Raw genomic sequence first — 18,330 nt, forward strand, 5'->3', positions numbered from 1 at the left:
ACTTCTTCGGGCATGAATAGGACCTTTGATCATTTTCCCCCTATTTGTTGTATCTGGAAGGTAACATTTTCAAAACTAAGGATACATCAGCACAAAACTTTTCGACTCAGAGTAAGTTGATTGCCAATTATATGTAGTGTGTGCTTTTTGTCTTTTGTAAAGTTTTTTGCAGACACTCCCCACTTATTCAGTGCAGGCTACAAATCAATAAAACTGTGTGGGGAGAGTCTTCACAGATAAGTTAAATACCTCAAGTTAATTGGCAAGCAGCTAACTCCATGTAAAAAGTCTAGTGCAGTCATATACCCTCATGGGTGCACTTAACTTTGTGTTCATGTACTTTTTTAGCTGTTCCAAGGTGATGGTCTTGAATGATGAATTATGAAAATGTAGTTCTTGCAATCTGTGGAGTAGCACTTACAGCAAGATCACTGACAACAGAAATCCTCTTTTCCCTAGACCCACAACACATACCTAATTAGGTGTGTCACCATTTCATCTAGTCAGTTGCCTCACATAGGACATTTATATAACCTTCCATTTCATAATAGGATATTGAAATAACTACAGTCAGTTTATTTGCAGAGCTAGTATAGATATGAACAAACATGTCTTTTAAATGCATTTAAAGGGGAGAGGGGGCTGCTACCCTGAAGTATCAGATTTACAGTCGGACTGTTAGGTCTACATGATCCTGAGCTGAATCACCCTAACTTTGACCCCAAATGAAGCAGGGTTTAATTTGAGTGGCCTTAATACACTTTTATCAGTATAGGATCAAGCAACGTTAACAGTTGTATCACAACAGCTTATATTGATGTCCTTTGATAGTGATACAATTTGTTAGGTCTGTCTTTATCTTGTGTTAGTCTGAATCCTCTAGTGGATATAGTTTCCCAGTCACTGGACTTGTCTTTCTGGAGACAGATTAGAAAGCCCATCACTTCTAAGGCTTCAGAGTGCTCTTGCCTAAATGGGCCTGCTTTGTGATCTATAAAATATTCTATTCAAAACTTAAAGCTTCTCTGCCTACTGAATAAATCTATTATACTAAAAGACAGTATGAGCAAACAGTGATATTCTAGGACCTGCCAGCTACAAGTACACAAATAAGTTATTTTATTTTTGCTTTTAATGTCTCAAGCCCTCTCTCCTCTCTGCAGTTCACATAATTTCCAACCATTCTCTACTCAGGAGACCACTCAAGTTAAGGCAATTTCAAATAGACTATGAATCTCTTGGAAGAATAAATATATAACATTTGTTATGTATGGAACAGATCTTATTCTTGTGGTGTTACTTCTCACCAATATGAGCAGCCCTGCACAAGTCAGTGGTGTTTATATGAGTAACTGCTCCCCAGTTATGTAAAGGGCTTGCAGTCTCTTCTTGAATATGCAGGAAATCTATGTAACATTGATTTCTACCTTCTTCCATTTAGAGAAGTAGGAAAAAAACACCAATGTACACACACAGCAAAGTGCATTAAGATCTTTCATTATATATAAGATTAGTAGAAAGAGTATACAGTAAAACTTCATTAATTTAATATTGAATAGTTCAAAAAGTTGGATACCTCAAATCTGTTTTCACTCCCCAGCTGAAACTATAAGTTTTTATATGCAATATAATACGGACATTTCAAAATATGGCTACTTTGAAATTTGAAGCTATTTTTTGGTCCTTTGGACCATAAACCCATAAAAACTTGTTTGTTTACTTCAAAGTACAGTAATACTGTGTAGATAACACTGCAGCATTAGTCTATAGAGACAGTGTTCTTTTCTATCACAAGTCTTGTATGCCGTGCATAATGACAGTCCCCACCATTGCTCAATAGGGTGCTAGTAATTTTACGTTGCCAGAACTGTCTGTACCTTTCAGCTATGCATAAGTCCAGCAGGGCTGACCATCGTGGTGACTAAGAGGAAGTACAAGCAGTTAAACATTTTACAGAAGTTGAAGGTTATATATGAAGTAGATAAGACAATGAAATCTAAACTAGTAATTGCTAAAGAGTATGGTATTTCTTCTTCTGCACTTTCAACCTATTTGAAGAATCAGGATTCAACAGAGAAGATGGCAATGGAAGAACATGAAACTTGGAAAAGGAAAAGAATCTGAGAATCTGAGGTGCAAACCATTCAGGTTTAGAAAAAGAACTGTTTGAGTGGCTTTGTGATATGAGGGCAAATAATATTCCAATATCTGGACCACTAGGTAAAGAGAAAGCAGACAAAATGGCGTGGAAGCTAGGACTTGAGTTTCAGTGTTCTGATGGTTGGCTCCAGAGATTCCAACATCATCACAACATTGTTTTACTTTTTATACATGGCAAAGCATATTCCACCAATGTCATGGCTGCAGAAAATTGGCGTGAAAGTGTGAAGCCAGTTCTGGACAAATACACACTGAAGGACACTTTTGATGCTGATGAGACAGGACTTTTTTATAACCTGCAGCCTGATAAGACACTGGTACTTAAAGGAAAACTTGTCATGGTAGGAAGAAATTGCACAGTGGGAAAAGGTTCACTGTGCAGTGCTGTGACAGTAGTGAAAAACTACAGCCACTACTAGTGAGGAAGTTTGAAAATTCCCAGTGTATGAAAAGCGTGAAACAACTGCCACACCTGCACAAGGCCAACAAAAATGCATGAATGATGATTAAGTTGTTTCAAGAGCGGCTGCTCCAATTTGAAAGAAGGATGGCATGCCACAGTTTAAATATGCTCCTACTAACTGATAATTGTGCAGCCCACAATTGGGAAGGATTAGGCCTGAAAGCATGTGTGTGTGTGCTCTTTCTCCCAGTGAGCACCATGAGGTATATGCAGCCCCTAGATCACGGTTTAATATGCCATGTTAAGATGGCATAGTGGAAACAACTGTTGCATTATCTGCTGCAGGAGTTTGCCAGGAATAGAACAGATACACAAAAATGGGAGGTTCTCAGTGCTATGAGAAATGTCATTATTGCATGGGATAAAGTTCCAGCCCATGACATCAAACTGTTTCATGAAGGGTGGCTTTGGCACCAAGGCTACCAAAAAATTGAGATTGAGTAAGATGATCCTAACTGGGCTAAGCTTCAGGGAGAAATGGATTGCCCCACCAGTTTCCAGGAGTTCATTAATGTTGATAATAAGGTGTCAACTTTTGCAGAAGGCCATGGTAAAAGAGCAAGTCAAGACGTCCCTATGGAGGAATACACAGAAAAAAACAAAGAGGCAGAAGAAAACAAGGAACCAGAATCTGAGCGAACACATGCCATGGAAGGAGGCTTATGTGGTGCTTGCAGTCCTCGATTCCATACTGAAAGACAATGCTGCTGCCATGGATGAGGGATTAATGAAAGCCATGGGGAAAAAAATCAATGAATTTGTCCATGACCAATATGAGGCCATGGTCAAGCAGGCTACAATACACTTTTTCTTTAAGAAACCATGAGAAAGATTATACAGTTACTGTACACAGTGGTTTCATATAATAAATTTAGTGTACTGTAGTACTATAATTTGGATAATTCAACCTGTTTATTTCAAAGTTGGTATATTTTAGTCCCTGTGTTTTAAATTAATGAGGTTTTACTGTATAAATATCACTTAATCTAAAACGTGGCTCTAAAGCAAAACTGTGAATGACATCATCTTTTTTTATGCAATAGTAGCTGCAGGTTATTTATGGAAGAGACCTCCCCAAAGAGCTGACTGTAGTCCAGAAGCCTGATCTGGCCCAGCTTTGACAGTCTTTAGTGGGAGTTGGAGTTGAATAAGTGAAGGCAGAATTGCACCGCATATCTCCTGCACTGATTATCATAGGTTATACAGAAGCAAAAATCTGTTGCCATTTACACAGGTGTAAATCTGAAGTAACCTCCCTGAGTTACTTGGAGTTGTTCAGAATTTACTGGGTTACAAATGGGGGCAGCAATCAGGCGTGCAGTTCCAAGAGCTATTTTCAAACATTTCCAATTGGCAGCATACCTCCAGCCTCTGAAAACCCCCAACACTCAGATGTGCTGGCTGATTTTCTTAATTCTCTTTGCCTTTCTTATCACTCACTCTGAGTCAGTTCCCTTGCCAGCCCCTTTCCTGTAAGGTATCCTTTAATTTCTTCTGACAATTTAATCAGTGTATTGACTAGGGAAATTCTAAAACAAAAACAACGGCTCACCAACTGGCATTTCTTCCTATTATGTCACTTTATAACCAAGCTTGTGTGAATTTTGAAGATTCATGCCCATTTGGGGATCTTGTTCCATCTACTGGATGAATAAGTGAACTCAGGTGTCAATAAGTGCAATTCTGTTCTATCTATTAATGCTCTACTTTTGTACATGCTATCATCTCACCCTTAAGATTAAGCAACAAGGAAGACCCACTCACCTTTTTTGCATTAACTGGTTTTCAGGGACTCAAGCAGGGTGGAACAGAATCACACATAAACATCTAAGTCCACTTATGTGCCTAATAGGTAGAATATAATTTGGCCCTTGGTGTTTCAGGGACAGGTTTGTGCCAGTACTATTTTTCTATAAGCAGCATGCTTACCCCACTATATATTCTTAATCTGAAGGAGCATCCTGGTTTCTCAGGCTCCCATGTTATCTGGATATTATATAGAGTTCTTGAAATATGCTCTGTTGCCTTTAGTCACTTCATGTTGACAGTAGTAGTGAGAAACTGTAGCTGGGAAAGTGTAAAGTTAATTCTTTTGAAGAATAAGCTCTGATCCTAGATGTTTATTTTTCAGACAGCGGAAGGATGAGCTGGAACAGAGAATGTCTGCTCTCCAGGAAAGCCGGAGAGAGCTGATGGTTCAGTTAGAAGGCCTCATGAAACTGCTAAAGGTAAGGTACTCCACTTGTTATTCAAAGAAAATGAAATGTAGGCACACTAAGGAATTGCAAACTCATTCCTTGGAGTCTCAGAACAGCAGAAACTTCCTATGCCTAAAGAAGGGTGATTGCACCCAAAAGTTTGCAAAGAACTTTTTTCCAACTACTTGGAAGATATCACATCTCCCCAAAGAACCTTGCCTGTCTAGACAGAAAAAATACATTTTCATATTAGCAAATTTCTATTCTTGTTGGATATTTCATCCCTTGAGTTTTTCCTATCCCTGTTCTCCCCTTGTTTTCCCCACTCAAATTCATGGGTTTTCAGTATTAGTAAACCATACAACTTATGCTGTATTCCAGTATTAATATTACAGTGTCATAATCAACCAACTTCTACATTAATTAGGCAACCGTTAATAGTAGTTGACTAAGCACTGCTGAAAAATAATTAAATTCCTTTCAAATATATAAATAAGGCCCACTGTTGTTTAGCCCTGTCTAGCTAACTTGTGAGAAGCTCTGGCAGTATTGCTGGGTCTTGGATTAATGATCTGTGGACCAGCCCTAATTTTTTTTCAAGGTGTTCTCAATCTGGGGTTTATTTACAGTTTATTCCACTGAAGACGTCGATTACAGAACAGGCCAAATATATAGAGGAAGGCAATAAATAATAAACACAAACAGATATATACCCCCCAGTGGCAATTATGTTACCATTATATATGGTCCTCACCCTCCAATCCTGGCTGATGATGCTTTGCTAATTTTCCTTGCTCCTTTAACTTTCCTCCTTTCATTCTTAATTCAATCTGAGGATACCTACCATTTGACTGTACTTCTTGAGTGTGCTGCCTTAATAGTACTTTGTCCTTTCACTAAAAAAGAGAAAAATACCTTGTAAAATTCACCAAAATACACATCTAAGCCCTTTCCCAAAGGGTCTCATTTCAAAGAATATATGCATGCTTTTTTTGAGAAAGGCAAGATGGGAAAGAGTGCTGCTTTACCTTTACCTAGGCAGCAAAAGGAGCCCCAGCCATTATCTTCTGAGACAAGATCCTTATTGTCAAAAATTCATTGCTGTGGCACTCATGGCCTCCTCAGAGTAACTGTGCCATTGAAAATTGGTCCTCCCAGAAAGAAAGCAAGTTTCCCCAAAGGGTGGGAAAAGATCACTTGAGCGCAAATGTAAGGGAAACATTAGAAGTATATTTTCTTCTTCAGTATTGACAAAATCTTATCTGGAAAGGAAAGGATGGAAAATGGGCTTGCAGCATGGATGTCCAGTCTATTGATGTGTCAGTAATATGGTTGTAATGGACCAGGTTTTGGCCCAAGGGTCATGTTCTGCCTTGAATCAGGAGAGTGCTGTGCCTGCACGCATGAGAAATCCCTCCATGTATTGCAGATGCAAAGGAGTAAGTCTATAATGAGAATGGGAAAGATGATTAGCCATTCCAGTGAGAGTATGACCCCATGGTATCTGAAATGCTTCTTTGCAGATGATTCAAAGAATAGTGACTGCAAAATTCACACTGGGAAAAAAAACCATGAATTGACTAGCAGTCTTTATTTTGGAAGGTTCAAATAAGTTGACTGTATGGGCATTCTCCACAGGTCAAATGTGGCTCTGATAAAAGCATAAATAATTCCACTGAAGTGAATAGACCAACACCTGCTCATGTCTGGCAGTTTATATAATTTGTATCTTCCTGGGTTTAATACGCTACATTCTCTGTTCAAGAAAGCTGTGCCTGATATGGAACCAGAGAAGCAGAATAGAGGTGGCTTCTAAATAGTGGAGCCAGGCAAGAACTAGTGAAGTTCATACAGCCTGGCCCCAGGACTTGTGACCCCCAGGCCCTTAGAGTCAGGGATAATCACGGTGCACAGGCATGCTCTTCCCAATGGTGCTGTAGTGGGGCCAGGAAGAGAGGTGACCCCTGCAGAATCTCTGAGTAGAAAGCTGTACTTTTCTTGTCTCTTTACACTGCTGTGGCATTTCAAAGCAACCACAGCAGAGGCTCTGGTTTGGTATCTTCAGGTGATATCAGTTTAGACCAGGGCTGTCCAACTGGTGGTTTACAGGCCCTATGCGACCTGTAAGGGGTTAAATTGAGGCCCTCAGGCTCCCATCCAGCTGCTGCTCCCCTGCTCCCCCCATTGCTTCTGCAGCTGGAGTGGAGGGAGGGGGAGGGGGGCAGCAGCAGCTGAGTGAGAGCCTGGGGGCTGGGATCCCTAGGCTCCTTCCTCTTCTGGCTTCCCCTTCCCTGTCCCAGGTACTGGGGTGTTGCAGTGCAATGCAGCCCGCAGTGCTGGAGGAGCCTGTAGCCTGCGGCACCCAAGAGGCATGATGCAGCAGAGAAAAGTCCACAGCCAGGGAGCTTAGTGTGAAGCGAGGCACCTAGGCACGTGGTGCAGCCGGGTTGTGAAGCTTTGAGGGTCCAGTGAACCCACTGGTGTGGCCTCAGCCACTTAGAAGTTGGACAGCCCTGATTTAGACCTAACCGTTTCCCATGAGTTTTCATGATTTTTCCCCTTCGGCACTGAACTCCTTGCTAATCTAACTCTGGTGGTCCATTTTTTTTTTCTTTAGGAAGAAGAATTGAAACAGGGAGTAAGTTATTTGTCTTGTTATAGGACTCACTAACTCTTAAATAGGATTGAGAACTTGTGATTTATCATTTTGCTTCTGCTTAAAAGGTGTGCTTATGTCTTGGACTGAGAATAATATGTTGCACTTCTTTCATACATCTTATATGAGGATTTCAAATCAATTTATACAAACTTCACAACACCCTTAGGAGGGAATAGTGGCTACAAGAATTTTTTTTCTTGCTGTTCTAAGTGAGGTAGTTTTAGGCATGAAAAGCAATAGCTGTTTAGCAGTCCACAGCATACGACCACCTTGACTAGAGAGTGAAAAACACCACAGCCCCTTATAGCCATTTAAAACTGCAGGTATCATATCAGGGAACAGAAGAAAATTATCTGAGTTGGACTTCGCTTAGGAGAATGGGCTTGAAATCCCCACTTGTTCAAAAAGGGCTCAAAGGATTTTTCCTGGCCACAGACGGTCAGGATCTTGTTTTTTACATATTCTAAAATTAGTATTGGCAGCAGCTTTCCAGTGACCCTGAAGGACAGTCATTTTATTTTCAAAAGTAATGCAAGAGTTTATATTAATAGTGTTGAGTTTTGGGAAAATTTAACTAGCTTGTAGCTCTTTAGCATGAAATGGATCCTGTGAAGATTGTTAGACCTAATATAAAAAGTGAGAGTAGTAAGGAGCATCTTAATGTAACAAAAAACACATTGGTCCCTAGTTTCACCAAAGGAAGTCAATGCTCAGTAGAGTTAACAATCTTCCCGTGACTGGAAACACTACTTAGGCACCATTTCAGTTTGTTACTAACAGTTCTGAGATGGAGCATGAATCTGTTGCAGCAAAACAAGTCATGGTTATATTCCAGAGAGTAAGACCTACTAAACATCATCTCTGAGTGAGTCTTTTTTTCTTCTTTTTTCTGTCTAATAACGTTCATAATTTTCTTTAAAAAAAAGATCATATAGAATAGTCTCTTTGCTACCTAGAGTAAAAACACATGTTAATGATATTCTACAACTGTAGTATTTAGGGCCTTTTAATACAAAATCAACTTTCAGAATGGCAGGTGCTCACAGTAAAAATTAATTATTTCTACCTGCCCTCTAAATGTCCATGAAATGTTCCCCACTAATCCCTCAAATATGCTGGTTCATGGTTCTTTCGGGGGCATAAGGCTATTTTCATCCCCAGGGGAAATTTCTAATGCTTATGTAGTTTCAATTTCTTTACATCCATAAAAATTTGTTCTCTCAGAAGAGTAACAAGGTCATCACATATGTACTGTCTTTCTAGCTGTAGTATAATAACATGACAACATTAAATCCAGGTCTGACTTTCCCGAGATGTGAGTTAGTTTCAACTCCAGTAGAGGGAGCAATGGACTAAAGATCCAATATAACCAGTCTTCAAGTGTATTATACTTATGCACTAGCTAATGTAAATCCTGTCCCAGTTTAACGAGGGATAATTTAAAATGCTTACAACTTTGATGTAAGTGTAATGAGTTAAATGGAGCTGATGAATTTCTCATAAAAAGCAGCTGGACACTGACAGCTGCAGTCAGTTAACAACTGAAAGCTGAAGCCTGCTATGTCCCAGCAGTGGTTGCAGCAGGTTCCCTCAACCACTCTGTTAGCATGCATGCATCCTGATCTGGGTGGGCTAACCAGAGCTGAGAGTGGATTAGTCCTGGGTCCCTCTGTTGAGACTACCAATAAGCAAGTAATAGGCTTCGGACACAGCAGTTTCTCCTAGGATATATAAAACCACTTTGTACTCAAGTCATTAAGCTCATTTCCAATGAGTGTCACTGGCCACTAAATATAAATAACTGTCCAGTGGTAACAACGTTCTGTTGCCAGAGACCTGGGCTGAAATTGGTCTAGCAAAATAAAATACACATATCAAAAAAGAGTCAGGGACTCTTAAGCCATCCAGTCCCCAAATCGCATCCCATTTCAACTTTCTTTTGATTATATTATATGGGTAAGATTGGACAAAAATGAAAAAAACAAAAATTTTATCTGCATGATGCGCAGCAAAAAGCAAATGGCTAAGTTTGCATGCCCTACCAAAGATCTTGTTCAGAAAATGAAAGTTAGCATTAACAGTGCGTTATTTCCCAAACATATTTAATCAATATATAGTCACTGTAGAATGTTCAGAGAAGAAATGCCTAGGAACATCTGTTGCAGGACAAGCCACATGACAGTCATAGAATTTGATAGTTCCTAGAAGTCTAATTTATTGGACAATATTTGCATATACAGACATTTCCTCATCTTTCCATATAGTTCTTGCTGTCTTTCTGTTTTTCATTATCATCCCAGTCAGTGGTAATAGGAAACAGGAAAAAAATAAATACAGCAGGGAACCGTGGGCACCATGGTCTCCTCTGCCAAAATATGTTTAGTGGAGGAATAGTCATCAGGGAGGCATTTGCAGCTCTGCAGTATCCTGCCTGGTCTATCCTAGGATGGCCTCCATAGACCTTAGAACAACATCAGAGTTTGAAACTCTGCCAGCTGGTAACAGTCTCCAGAAGGTCTGTTTTGCCAAAATATTGCTTGGCAGAAGTTTCAGCTGGCCAGATCCAGCTACATTTAGTCCTTTGCACTGCTAGAAGGATATAAAAGAGCCAAAAAACAGGAGAGCATCTGGTCCTATGAATTCAGCATTTCCTTCACTGTCATTTAAATATCCTAAAACGTTTTCAAAAACAAATTGTTAAAATATAAGCTAGTCACTCTCTAGTTAGAAGTGTTTCTCTCACGCATAAAGGTAACTTACACTTACAGAGTCCTGCCAGTCAGGTTGTACTAATAAGAGGGCCCTCAAAAAACAAAACAACCCACCCCCCATTCCCAACCAAAACCTGCTCTATCAGTTGCAGTTAACTGGTAATAACTGCTTTTCTTCGAATCAGCATACCTATAGTAGATAGGCACAGTCAGGGACAGAAATTCAGAGGAAGAATAAATAGATACAGATCTTGAAAAAGTAAACTAAACCAATCTGATAAAGCACTGTTGTTGCCTGTTTTTGCGTGTGGGTATCAATACCTTCTCTTCAAGTCACTAGAAAAGTCAAGGGAAGTGGCACTGAAAAGTTAAGGAATCCATCTTTACTCTAAACAAGCTAGCACATGTGCACTAGTTGCTGTTTTAATAGTCCTCATATGGCTGTCACAGGTTGCAGCGAAATACACATTCCCAAATCATGCTAAATAGCCTGTGGTTTGGTTTTGTTCCTGTTTTCTTTTGACATATATCCTCAGGGATTTCGGTGCATTGAAGGAAGAGTGCATTCATTCTTTGTGTCCTCAGCATCATTCACCCAGATCCATTTTTTTTAAAGTACTGTGAGGTTTTTTTTAAAGTATGCTTGAATTTCAGTTAAGTGATACTAACTGTAAGGTACTAACAGCATGACATTGTATATGACTAGTGTTAAAACATTTTAACTTCCAGCAGGTGATCCCATAATAGGAATTTAAATGGCCTATCTGAACAGCACATTGGGAGTGCCTGAGCCTATCCTGCAGTGTGAACAATGTGATAGTGTATGATTTAATAGTAGCTTAACTTACTCTGTAGCCAAAAACTAAAAATACAAATGTATACTATTTAAGGTTGCATGTACATTACAAAGATTTCTTGCATGAATGAGGCTTGAAAGGGAGGGTGGGGTTGTTAATAGGCAGAGGTCAGAGGATCAAAGCACAGGTGTATAAAATGCCCAAACATGGAAATATTTCACTCCAGGAAAAGCTTCAGTTCCTTTCTCAGACTCAGTTTCCTTACTGCCAACTTCCTTTTACTTCTTGCAGCCTGGAGGAGCTGTCTTGTCAAGCATTCATGTGAGGATTGCCAATATTCTTACAGGGTTGGGGTTCAGAAAAAGCCCCAAACATAATATTTTTGGCCTTTAAGTCTTGTTTCCTTTAAATTTACTTATCCCACCCAACTTCAGGACAAGGTCCCGACCTCCTCAACCTCTTTCTATGTACAATATCTTTACTGAGAAATGTCTGGATGTTTCCTAGCTAAGTAGTTGGGTGAACGAGTTTCCCTCAAGAGATGTAATATTACCTTGCTGTTCTGCAAACTGCATGGGACCAGATGAGGTTTAACCCAGTTGAATGAGGAATGGACATAGATGTCAACAGCAAATGTTTTCTCATTGCAGAGACCTTCTTAACCACTTATTCTTATTTTCTAGACTCAAGGAGCAGGCTCACCTCGTTCTTCACCCAGTCACACTATCAGCCGTCCAATTCCTATGCCTATCAGGTCTGCATCTGCCTGCTCCACCCCAACCCATACACCTCAGGATTCTCTGACAGGAGTAGGAGGAGATGTGCAGGAGGCTTTTGCTCAAAGTAAGTTGCACTGTTATACAGAGACTGTATTTCAGTGTCTTTAATTTTTGTTTGGTTAATGTTTAAAAATGAATGTGTGTCCTAGAGCTCTCTTCTGGGACACACAGAATCAGTGAGCAGAGCTGATGTCATCGTCATTGGCAATTTGAGGATGATCTCTCCCACAGCTCAGTGATGGGTCTTGAAGTGACTTAAGAGTCCAATCTTTGAACCACAGGCCCATCCACAGAAGTTGCAGGTCTTTCCACAGGGGAAAGTAGTCCTTAGGCCAGGATTTCTCTCCTTTCCCTTCCACTCTCTCTTCCCTCCTTCAAGGGCAAGATGCTTTACCTCGAAATGGACAGCCACTTGGTTGAGGTTGCAGCTCCATTGGAGCTGGTCAGCAGCCTATTCCTCCCTTGTCTTAACATTGGCATCTGCTTTCTTGAGGTATGCCTTCAATGTGTCCTTGTAGGATTTCTGCTGGCCACCATGAGATTTTAGGCCATTACTAAGCTTGAAGTAGAGCACTTGTTTTGGGAGTCAAGAATGAAGCATCCACACACAATGTCTAGTCCACTGAAGTTGGTGCTTGAAGATTACTGACTCCTAAAACAAGCAGGTGCACAGTGGATCCTGTGCTGGATCTCTTTATTAAGGTTTGCTCTCTGAGAGAGGTGGCTACTGAGGTAGGGGAAGTGCTTGACTTGCCTCCAAGATCTTTCCCTCAATGGTAATTTGAAGAGTAGGGGTCACATTTGTGGCCTGAGGCAGGCTGATAGAATACTTCAGTCTTCTTGATGTTGATAGAGAGGCTCAAAGTTCAATAGGTTTCTCTGAAAACACCCAGTACAGTCTGGAGGTTTTCCTCAGTGTGAGCAAGGATGGTGCAGTCATTGGTTTCCTGAAGGTCAAGGATGGTTGTTTTGCATGCTTTGAACTTTGACTAAAAATGTCCATATTAAAGAGCCCTCCATTCATTCAGTGTCCATTCCAGAAGAAAGGTGGTCCTTAATGAGAACCAAGGTGACAGTCAGAAAAATAGAGAGCAGAGTTGGGGCTTTACCCCAGTTCAGGGTCAAGCCCCAACTTGAGTTCCAGAGCTGCTTGACCCCAGTTCAGATGACAAATAGATCTGTCTCTCAGCCACTACATAAAACAGTCACAGTCGTCTGGTTATGGAGAAGCCTCAAGACCTTGATGTCCTTTTCTGGACACCCAAATCTGGCTGGTACTTTCTACATTGTGATTCCAACAGGACTTCCTCAGCAAGAGGTAGAAGATGGTTCAATAGTTTCCACACACTAATTTATCTCCTTTCTTGAAGATAGTCATGGTGTTGGCATTCCTCAGATCCCCAAGATTCAGTTTATTTCAAATCATGGAATAAATTTGTGGAGTCTCAGGAGCAGTTCTTGCCTTACAGATTTCAGCAGGTATGCCATCCAGCCCAGTGGCCTTGTTGTTCTTGGCTTCCTTGATTGCACACCAGACTTCTTCTAAGATTGATTGGGCTGGTAAGGGATCCTTTTCCAGGATGTTGGGGGATGGAGAAGCCCCCATGGCTGCCCTGCCCAGGCCCATTCCCCGCCAGGCCCTAGCCTCCTGCCACTTAAAAAAAAAAAAAAAAAACTCCGCACTCACCGGCAGCAGCAGAGGCTCTGGAGTCTCCTAGAAGAGCCCTCCCATGCAGCCCCCACTCCCAGATCGCCCCCCCTCACCTGGCCTTGCCCCAGTGGGCCCCCCTGCCCGGCCCCAGCAGTCCGGGAATGAAAACAAACAAGCAAACAAAAAAAACACACTCATCAGCAGTGGCAGTGGGGGCTCTGGGGACATGTGGCAGAGCCTCCTTGCACAGCCCCCACTCCCTGATCTCTCCCCCTGCCCAGCCCCACCCTGCCCCCAATGGCTGCCCCACCCAGCTCTAGCATCCTGACAATTTAAAAAAAAAAAACCCATACTCACGGGCTCTGGCAGCAGTGATCAGGACCTCTGGGGGGGATCAGGGAGCAGAGGCCCCAGAGCCCCCACAGTCCCTGCTGCAGCTGGTGAGTACAGAGCTTTTTCTTTCTTTTTTTTTTAAAGTGCTGTGAGGCTGGGGCCAGGCAGGAGATGGGGCTGGGCAGGGCAGCCATGGGGAGAACCTGCAGGTGCCCAGCTGTACAGGCCTCTCCCTGGCCTATCTGTATCTCCAAATCAATTCAGAGGCTTCATATTCAATTTGGACCTTTTAATGGATCTCCGATTCGATTTGGAGATTCAAATTTGGAGATTCGTCCTCTGCATCGAGCCAAATTTCCTCTAAATTGAATTGGCAACTGAAACTTCGTACACCCCTAGTATCTGGACCCTTGAATCCAACATAGTTGAGAAGGTGCCAGTGCTTAAAATGAGGGTGTCTCCAGGGGGTCTTCTATGTGTCTTTCTGAAGATGGTGTTCACGATGACAATAGCATGCTCCATGCATTTGCTCAGGAAAAGGATGTCATTGGAGTTGGGTTTCCCTACTTGTTCCTTCTCAATGATGCCACTCCAGAGTTTCAGGTCATGTCCAACTCTGCCATTGAAGTCACAAAGGAGATTGATCTTGTCCTCCTTGCATGTTAGTCAGTACCTGGTCAAAATTGGAATAAAACTGTTCTTTAACAGCATCGTCAGCATCAAGCATTGGAGTATATGCACTGATGACAGTGGTGTGCCAGTTGTTGCTGAGCTTATGGCAGAGGATAATAAAATACTCATTAATGCCCACAGGGAGCTCCATAAGTTGACTGACCAGCTGATTCTTAATGGCAAAGCCAATGCTTTGAATGCATATGTCCTGGGCCGGTTTCTCCTTCCAGAAGAAAATGTAGCTTCCACCTGCGTCTGTCAGCAGATCCTCATCTGCAGAATCTTGTCTCACTCAGAACTACAGTGTCAATGTTGTATCTAACTAGTTCTATGAGAGACAAAGGTAGTTCTTTCTGGTCATTCATTCTCGAGGTGAGAATATGACATGTTGTGAAAATCATTTTCATCTTATGATGTTTTTGACCATAGAGAGAGTGACCCCACTTGATGCAGTTTTCCAACCAGGAGCAGATAAGACAGTCTAAATTTAGGGCACCTTTTCTATCCCCTTCCACATGTGGGGTGAGCAGAGGAGTTCCTGAACAGGACTGCTCAGTCATGGTAGCAGCTGCCGAATTGCACCCCTGTCTCAACCCAGGTTCAAGACAATCATCAGGCTGTCACCACCTGCATGCAGATTTGTGGCTGGAGATTGCCAGATTCACTAGTTTTGTCTCCAAAAAACCCTTCATCACCACAGGGTTTTTGGAGGTTGGTACAGAAGAGTATGTTGTTTCCTGTGGTAGAAATCTGCCTGTGACTTTGTTTAAAGTAAGGAAGCTGGTGCATGGAAACAGCAACCACACAATCCTGACAAGGTGGACATCTGAGCCCAGTGGTAAGAGAGAACCCTGGACTACAAGAGACCTCCATCTTGCTGTAGCCTTCTGTCTTTACAGCTGTTGAGATCCTGACATCTTCTGACTGATCTGCCACTGAGAACTTGAGGTTTGGACTGTAGTTTACCTGGAACCTCCCCTCAGGCCTGTTCATCATGGGTGCTCCTGCCAGGAGCGAGAGACTGGGCGACATAGCTCTGTGGGTCATTGGGATACACAGGCCTCTCCACCACAACAAGGTCTCAGTCCATGAAGAGGATCTGATGTCAGGTGGCTGCAGTATTAATATGTCAACCTCCCTCCCAGAAGAAAGACTTGTTCCTGGTCATTGCAAGCTAGATAGATAGGTTTTGTGTTGTTGAGTGGTTGTTCTCAGGGGAAAAGCAGACTGAAGAAGTAGTGGACATTTTTGCATTCTCATGGTGTTTATTAAAGCGTTGTTATGGGATGCTCTGTACTTTTTTTAATTTGACAAATAAATAGGAAAAAGTTGGAAGACCATCCAAGGCTGATCATTTTGAATTTCTAAGATTACAGATTAAGTGACTGTCTGAATATAGAAATAAATCAATGATCCATTAAACTTGAATGCAAATGTGAAAATATCTCTCCACTCACTGATTTATAGTCTTCCCAGATGTTCATAGCACAGAGATTTCCTCTTTTTTCCTTGAATGCAAAGGGCCAAATTCTACTCTTTCATACCAGTGGATGTCAGAATGTCCGTGGAGTTGTACTGGCTATATTCTAAATGAATGAGAACAAAATTTCTCCCTCGGACTCGGTTCTGCACTCACCTGCAACTTTCATTAACTTCAGTGAGAGTTGTATCCATGTATTTGAATAACAGATTGAGCACTATTCAATCAAGATTTTTCCATAGGAAAACCAGTTCTGATATGTTCAGTGCTGTCCAGCTAGAGCAGGGGTGGACAAAATATGGCCCACAGGCCATAGCCCACCAGCCAGTTGATTCTGTCTGGCCCATGGATAAGTTTTGGGTAGATGTATATCATGTTTGTTATCATGTTAATAATTTATTATTTTGATTAAGTGTGGCAACGACATGAAGAATGCAGAACCGATGCTTGCACATGGCCTTTCTGACTGCTATGCCTGCACTTGTCCACTAGAGGGCAGCAGGGCCCAAAGCTTTCTCCTTGCCCTTGCCCACAGGAGGGCAGGAGCACTCTGGGTATGGCCTGCAGCAGCCATGTGCAGTGGCAGAGAGAGCAGTGGTATGAGTCGAGGGGCCTTTTGTACATGGGCAGAATTAGCAAAGCAGCCCAAAAATGTCCCACAAGGAAATGTGTGGCAACCCTGTCTGGTCCCCTCCCCAAGCTCCCATGAGCACTGAGGACAGTAGGTGGGCACAGACTGCTCTTCTGTGGAGCCAGTGACAACAGGACGCTGCTCCGCACTGTCTGCCCCTGACCCCGCTACTTGTCTTGTGCCCATGTGGATTTGCTGCTTTCAGGGAGTCCACAGCGACTGTGCTGTGCTCTAGGTGGCTGCGGCCATGGCATAGCCCAACACCGCCCGGTCTCAGTGTGCAGCGGGGTGTGAAGTGTGCCCTGCACCAAGTCGATGGCAGTGCAGCCAGAGAGGAAGGTGTAGGGGCCATGGGCAGGACCTGGCACCGGGCACCGCCACAGCACAGGGAGGACACAGTTTCATGGAGACTGTAGCAACATGGTTGTGTGTTGTGACTTGGGAACTGTTTTGTGGAAATATTTATGAAAATATAATATTTGGAAAATTGTGTGGTAATTTGGGAACTTTTCTGGGAATGTGTGGAAATGTGAGTTTTTTTGTGTGAAAAACTGGTCATATTGCTTGGTAATTTGGAAACTTTTTTCTGGAATTGTGTGTGGAAATGTGATGTGCAGAAAACTGATTATGGCACTAGTAGTATAAAGTTTATACTGTAAATGCCATCATTTTTAAGTATAGCTGTTGTTAAACACTATTAATTTTATATGTGCAGCCCCCAAAACTCATTAAGTGGCCCTCCAGCCCAAATAATTACCTACCCTGAGCTAGAGGATTACTCTCACCCATGTTACCAGGTTTCTGTATTTTCTGTGAGAAAAGGAAAAGACCGACATAGACATCAACCATTTGTTCAAAAGCAATTTCCTGAAGAGCTTAGAGAAAGCAAGACAATTTAGTGGACTCAATAAAGTTGCTATAAATAATACTTGGATTGCCTCAAGCAAATGCTTTTACATACACACACTTGTTTTATTTACATTAAATGGTGGATCAGTGAGAGCCCAATCCCAGGCTCCCCCTGCACCAGCAAGAAGCAAGTTCCTGCAGCTGGGAGCCCCCTTAGCTGACATGGCTCCCAGTCACAGGGGTGCATGGTGCACCCCCACAGCTGGGAGCCAGCATCAGCTAGGACCTCCCAGCCTCGGGTGCACATGAGTCCCCACAGGTGGGAGCTCCAATCAGCTGCACAAGCACAGGCTACATGTGCAAATTAAAGCTGGATAGAAACCAGCTATTCCATTATTACACATTTTCCAGCAATAACTGTATAGGTGGTGGGACCTTTTTAAGGTGACATTGTTAATTTGCATGTGTAGCCAGTTAAATTAATTGTGCTATTAACCAAGTAATTGTATAATGCACCTGTCTTTTAGAGAGGAGGTCTGCATGTGACTCAGTACCTTTGATTTACTTCCAATAAGTATTTTAACTATGATATAGCAACAATAAAAAGAACTACTTATTTATTTTAATTGGATTGAATTGATGACTTGGGAGTTTCTTTTAAAAAAATAAGCCAAGACAACCAACACTTCTGTAAAGGTCAGTCATCTTATCAGACTTTCAGACGCCAAATTCTGCCAATTCTGTGCCTCGTCCGTTCTGAGGATAACTGTGGGTTTTAGAATTAATTCATTGTTTATCATTGCCTTAATTACAGTAAGATTTGTGTTTGGGGTGTAACATAGCAGAGACTAGGACTACAGTTCACCAGCAGTCACAGTCCTGGGGGTGGAAATTTGCACCTTCCTCTAATAATCTTTCCTGACTGATGTGTCAAGTAGTGCTGACAC

The 18,330-nt window shown here is 42.0% G+C and overlaps 1 protein-coding gene across 36 annotated transcripts in view; it reads left to right on the forward strand.

The window, feature by feature from the left end:
• Nucleotides 1–18,330, forward strand: part of DTNA (dystrobrevin alpha) — a 358,606-nt gene that overhangs the window by 317,109 nt on the left and 23,167 nt on the right. For 27 of the 36 annotated variants that reach the window (XM_025201058.1, XM_025201066.1, XM_025201064.1 and 24 more), the window contains 3 exons: nucleotides 4,755–4,851; nucleotides 7,439–7,459; nucleotides 11,672–11,831. In XM_025201058.1, the coding sequence (XP_025056843.1) occupies nucleotides 4,755–4,851; nucleotides 7,439–7,459; nucleotides 11,672–11,831 (278 nt within the window). Of the gene's footprint in view, nucleotides 1–4,754; nucleotides 4,852–7,438; nucleotides 7,460–11,671; nucleotides 11,832–15,322; nucleotides 18,300–18,330 lie in introns of those variants that run through there. The other 9 variants (XM_025201056.1, XM_025201059.1, XM_025201062.1 and 6 more) reach the window with 2 other exon arrangements.

The sequence above is a fragment of the Alligator sinensis genome, unplaced genomic scaffold, assembly GCF_000455745.1.
Source record: "Alligator sinensis unplaced genomic scaffold, ASM45574v1 scaffold615_1, whole genome shotgun sequence".
NCBI lineage: Eukaryota > Metazoa > Chordata > Crocodylia > Alligatoridae > Alligator > Alligator sinensis.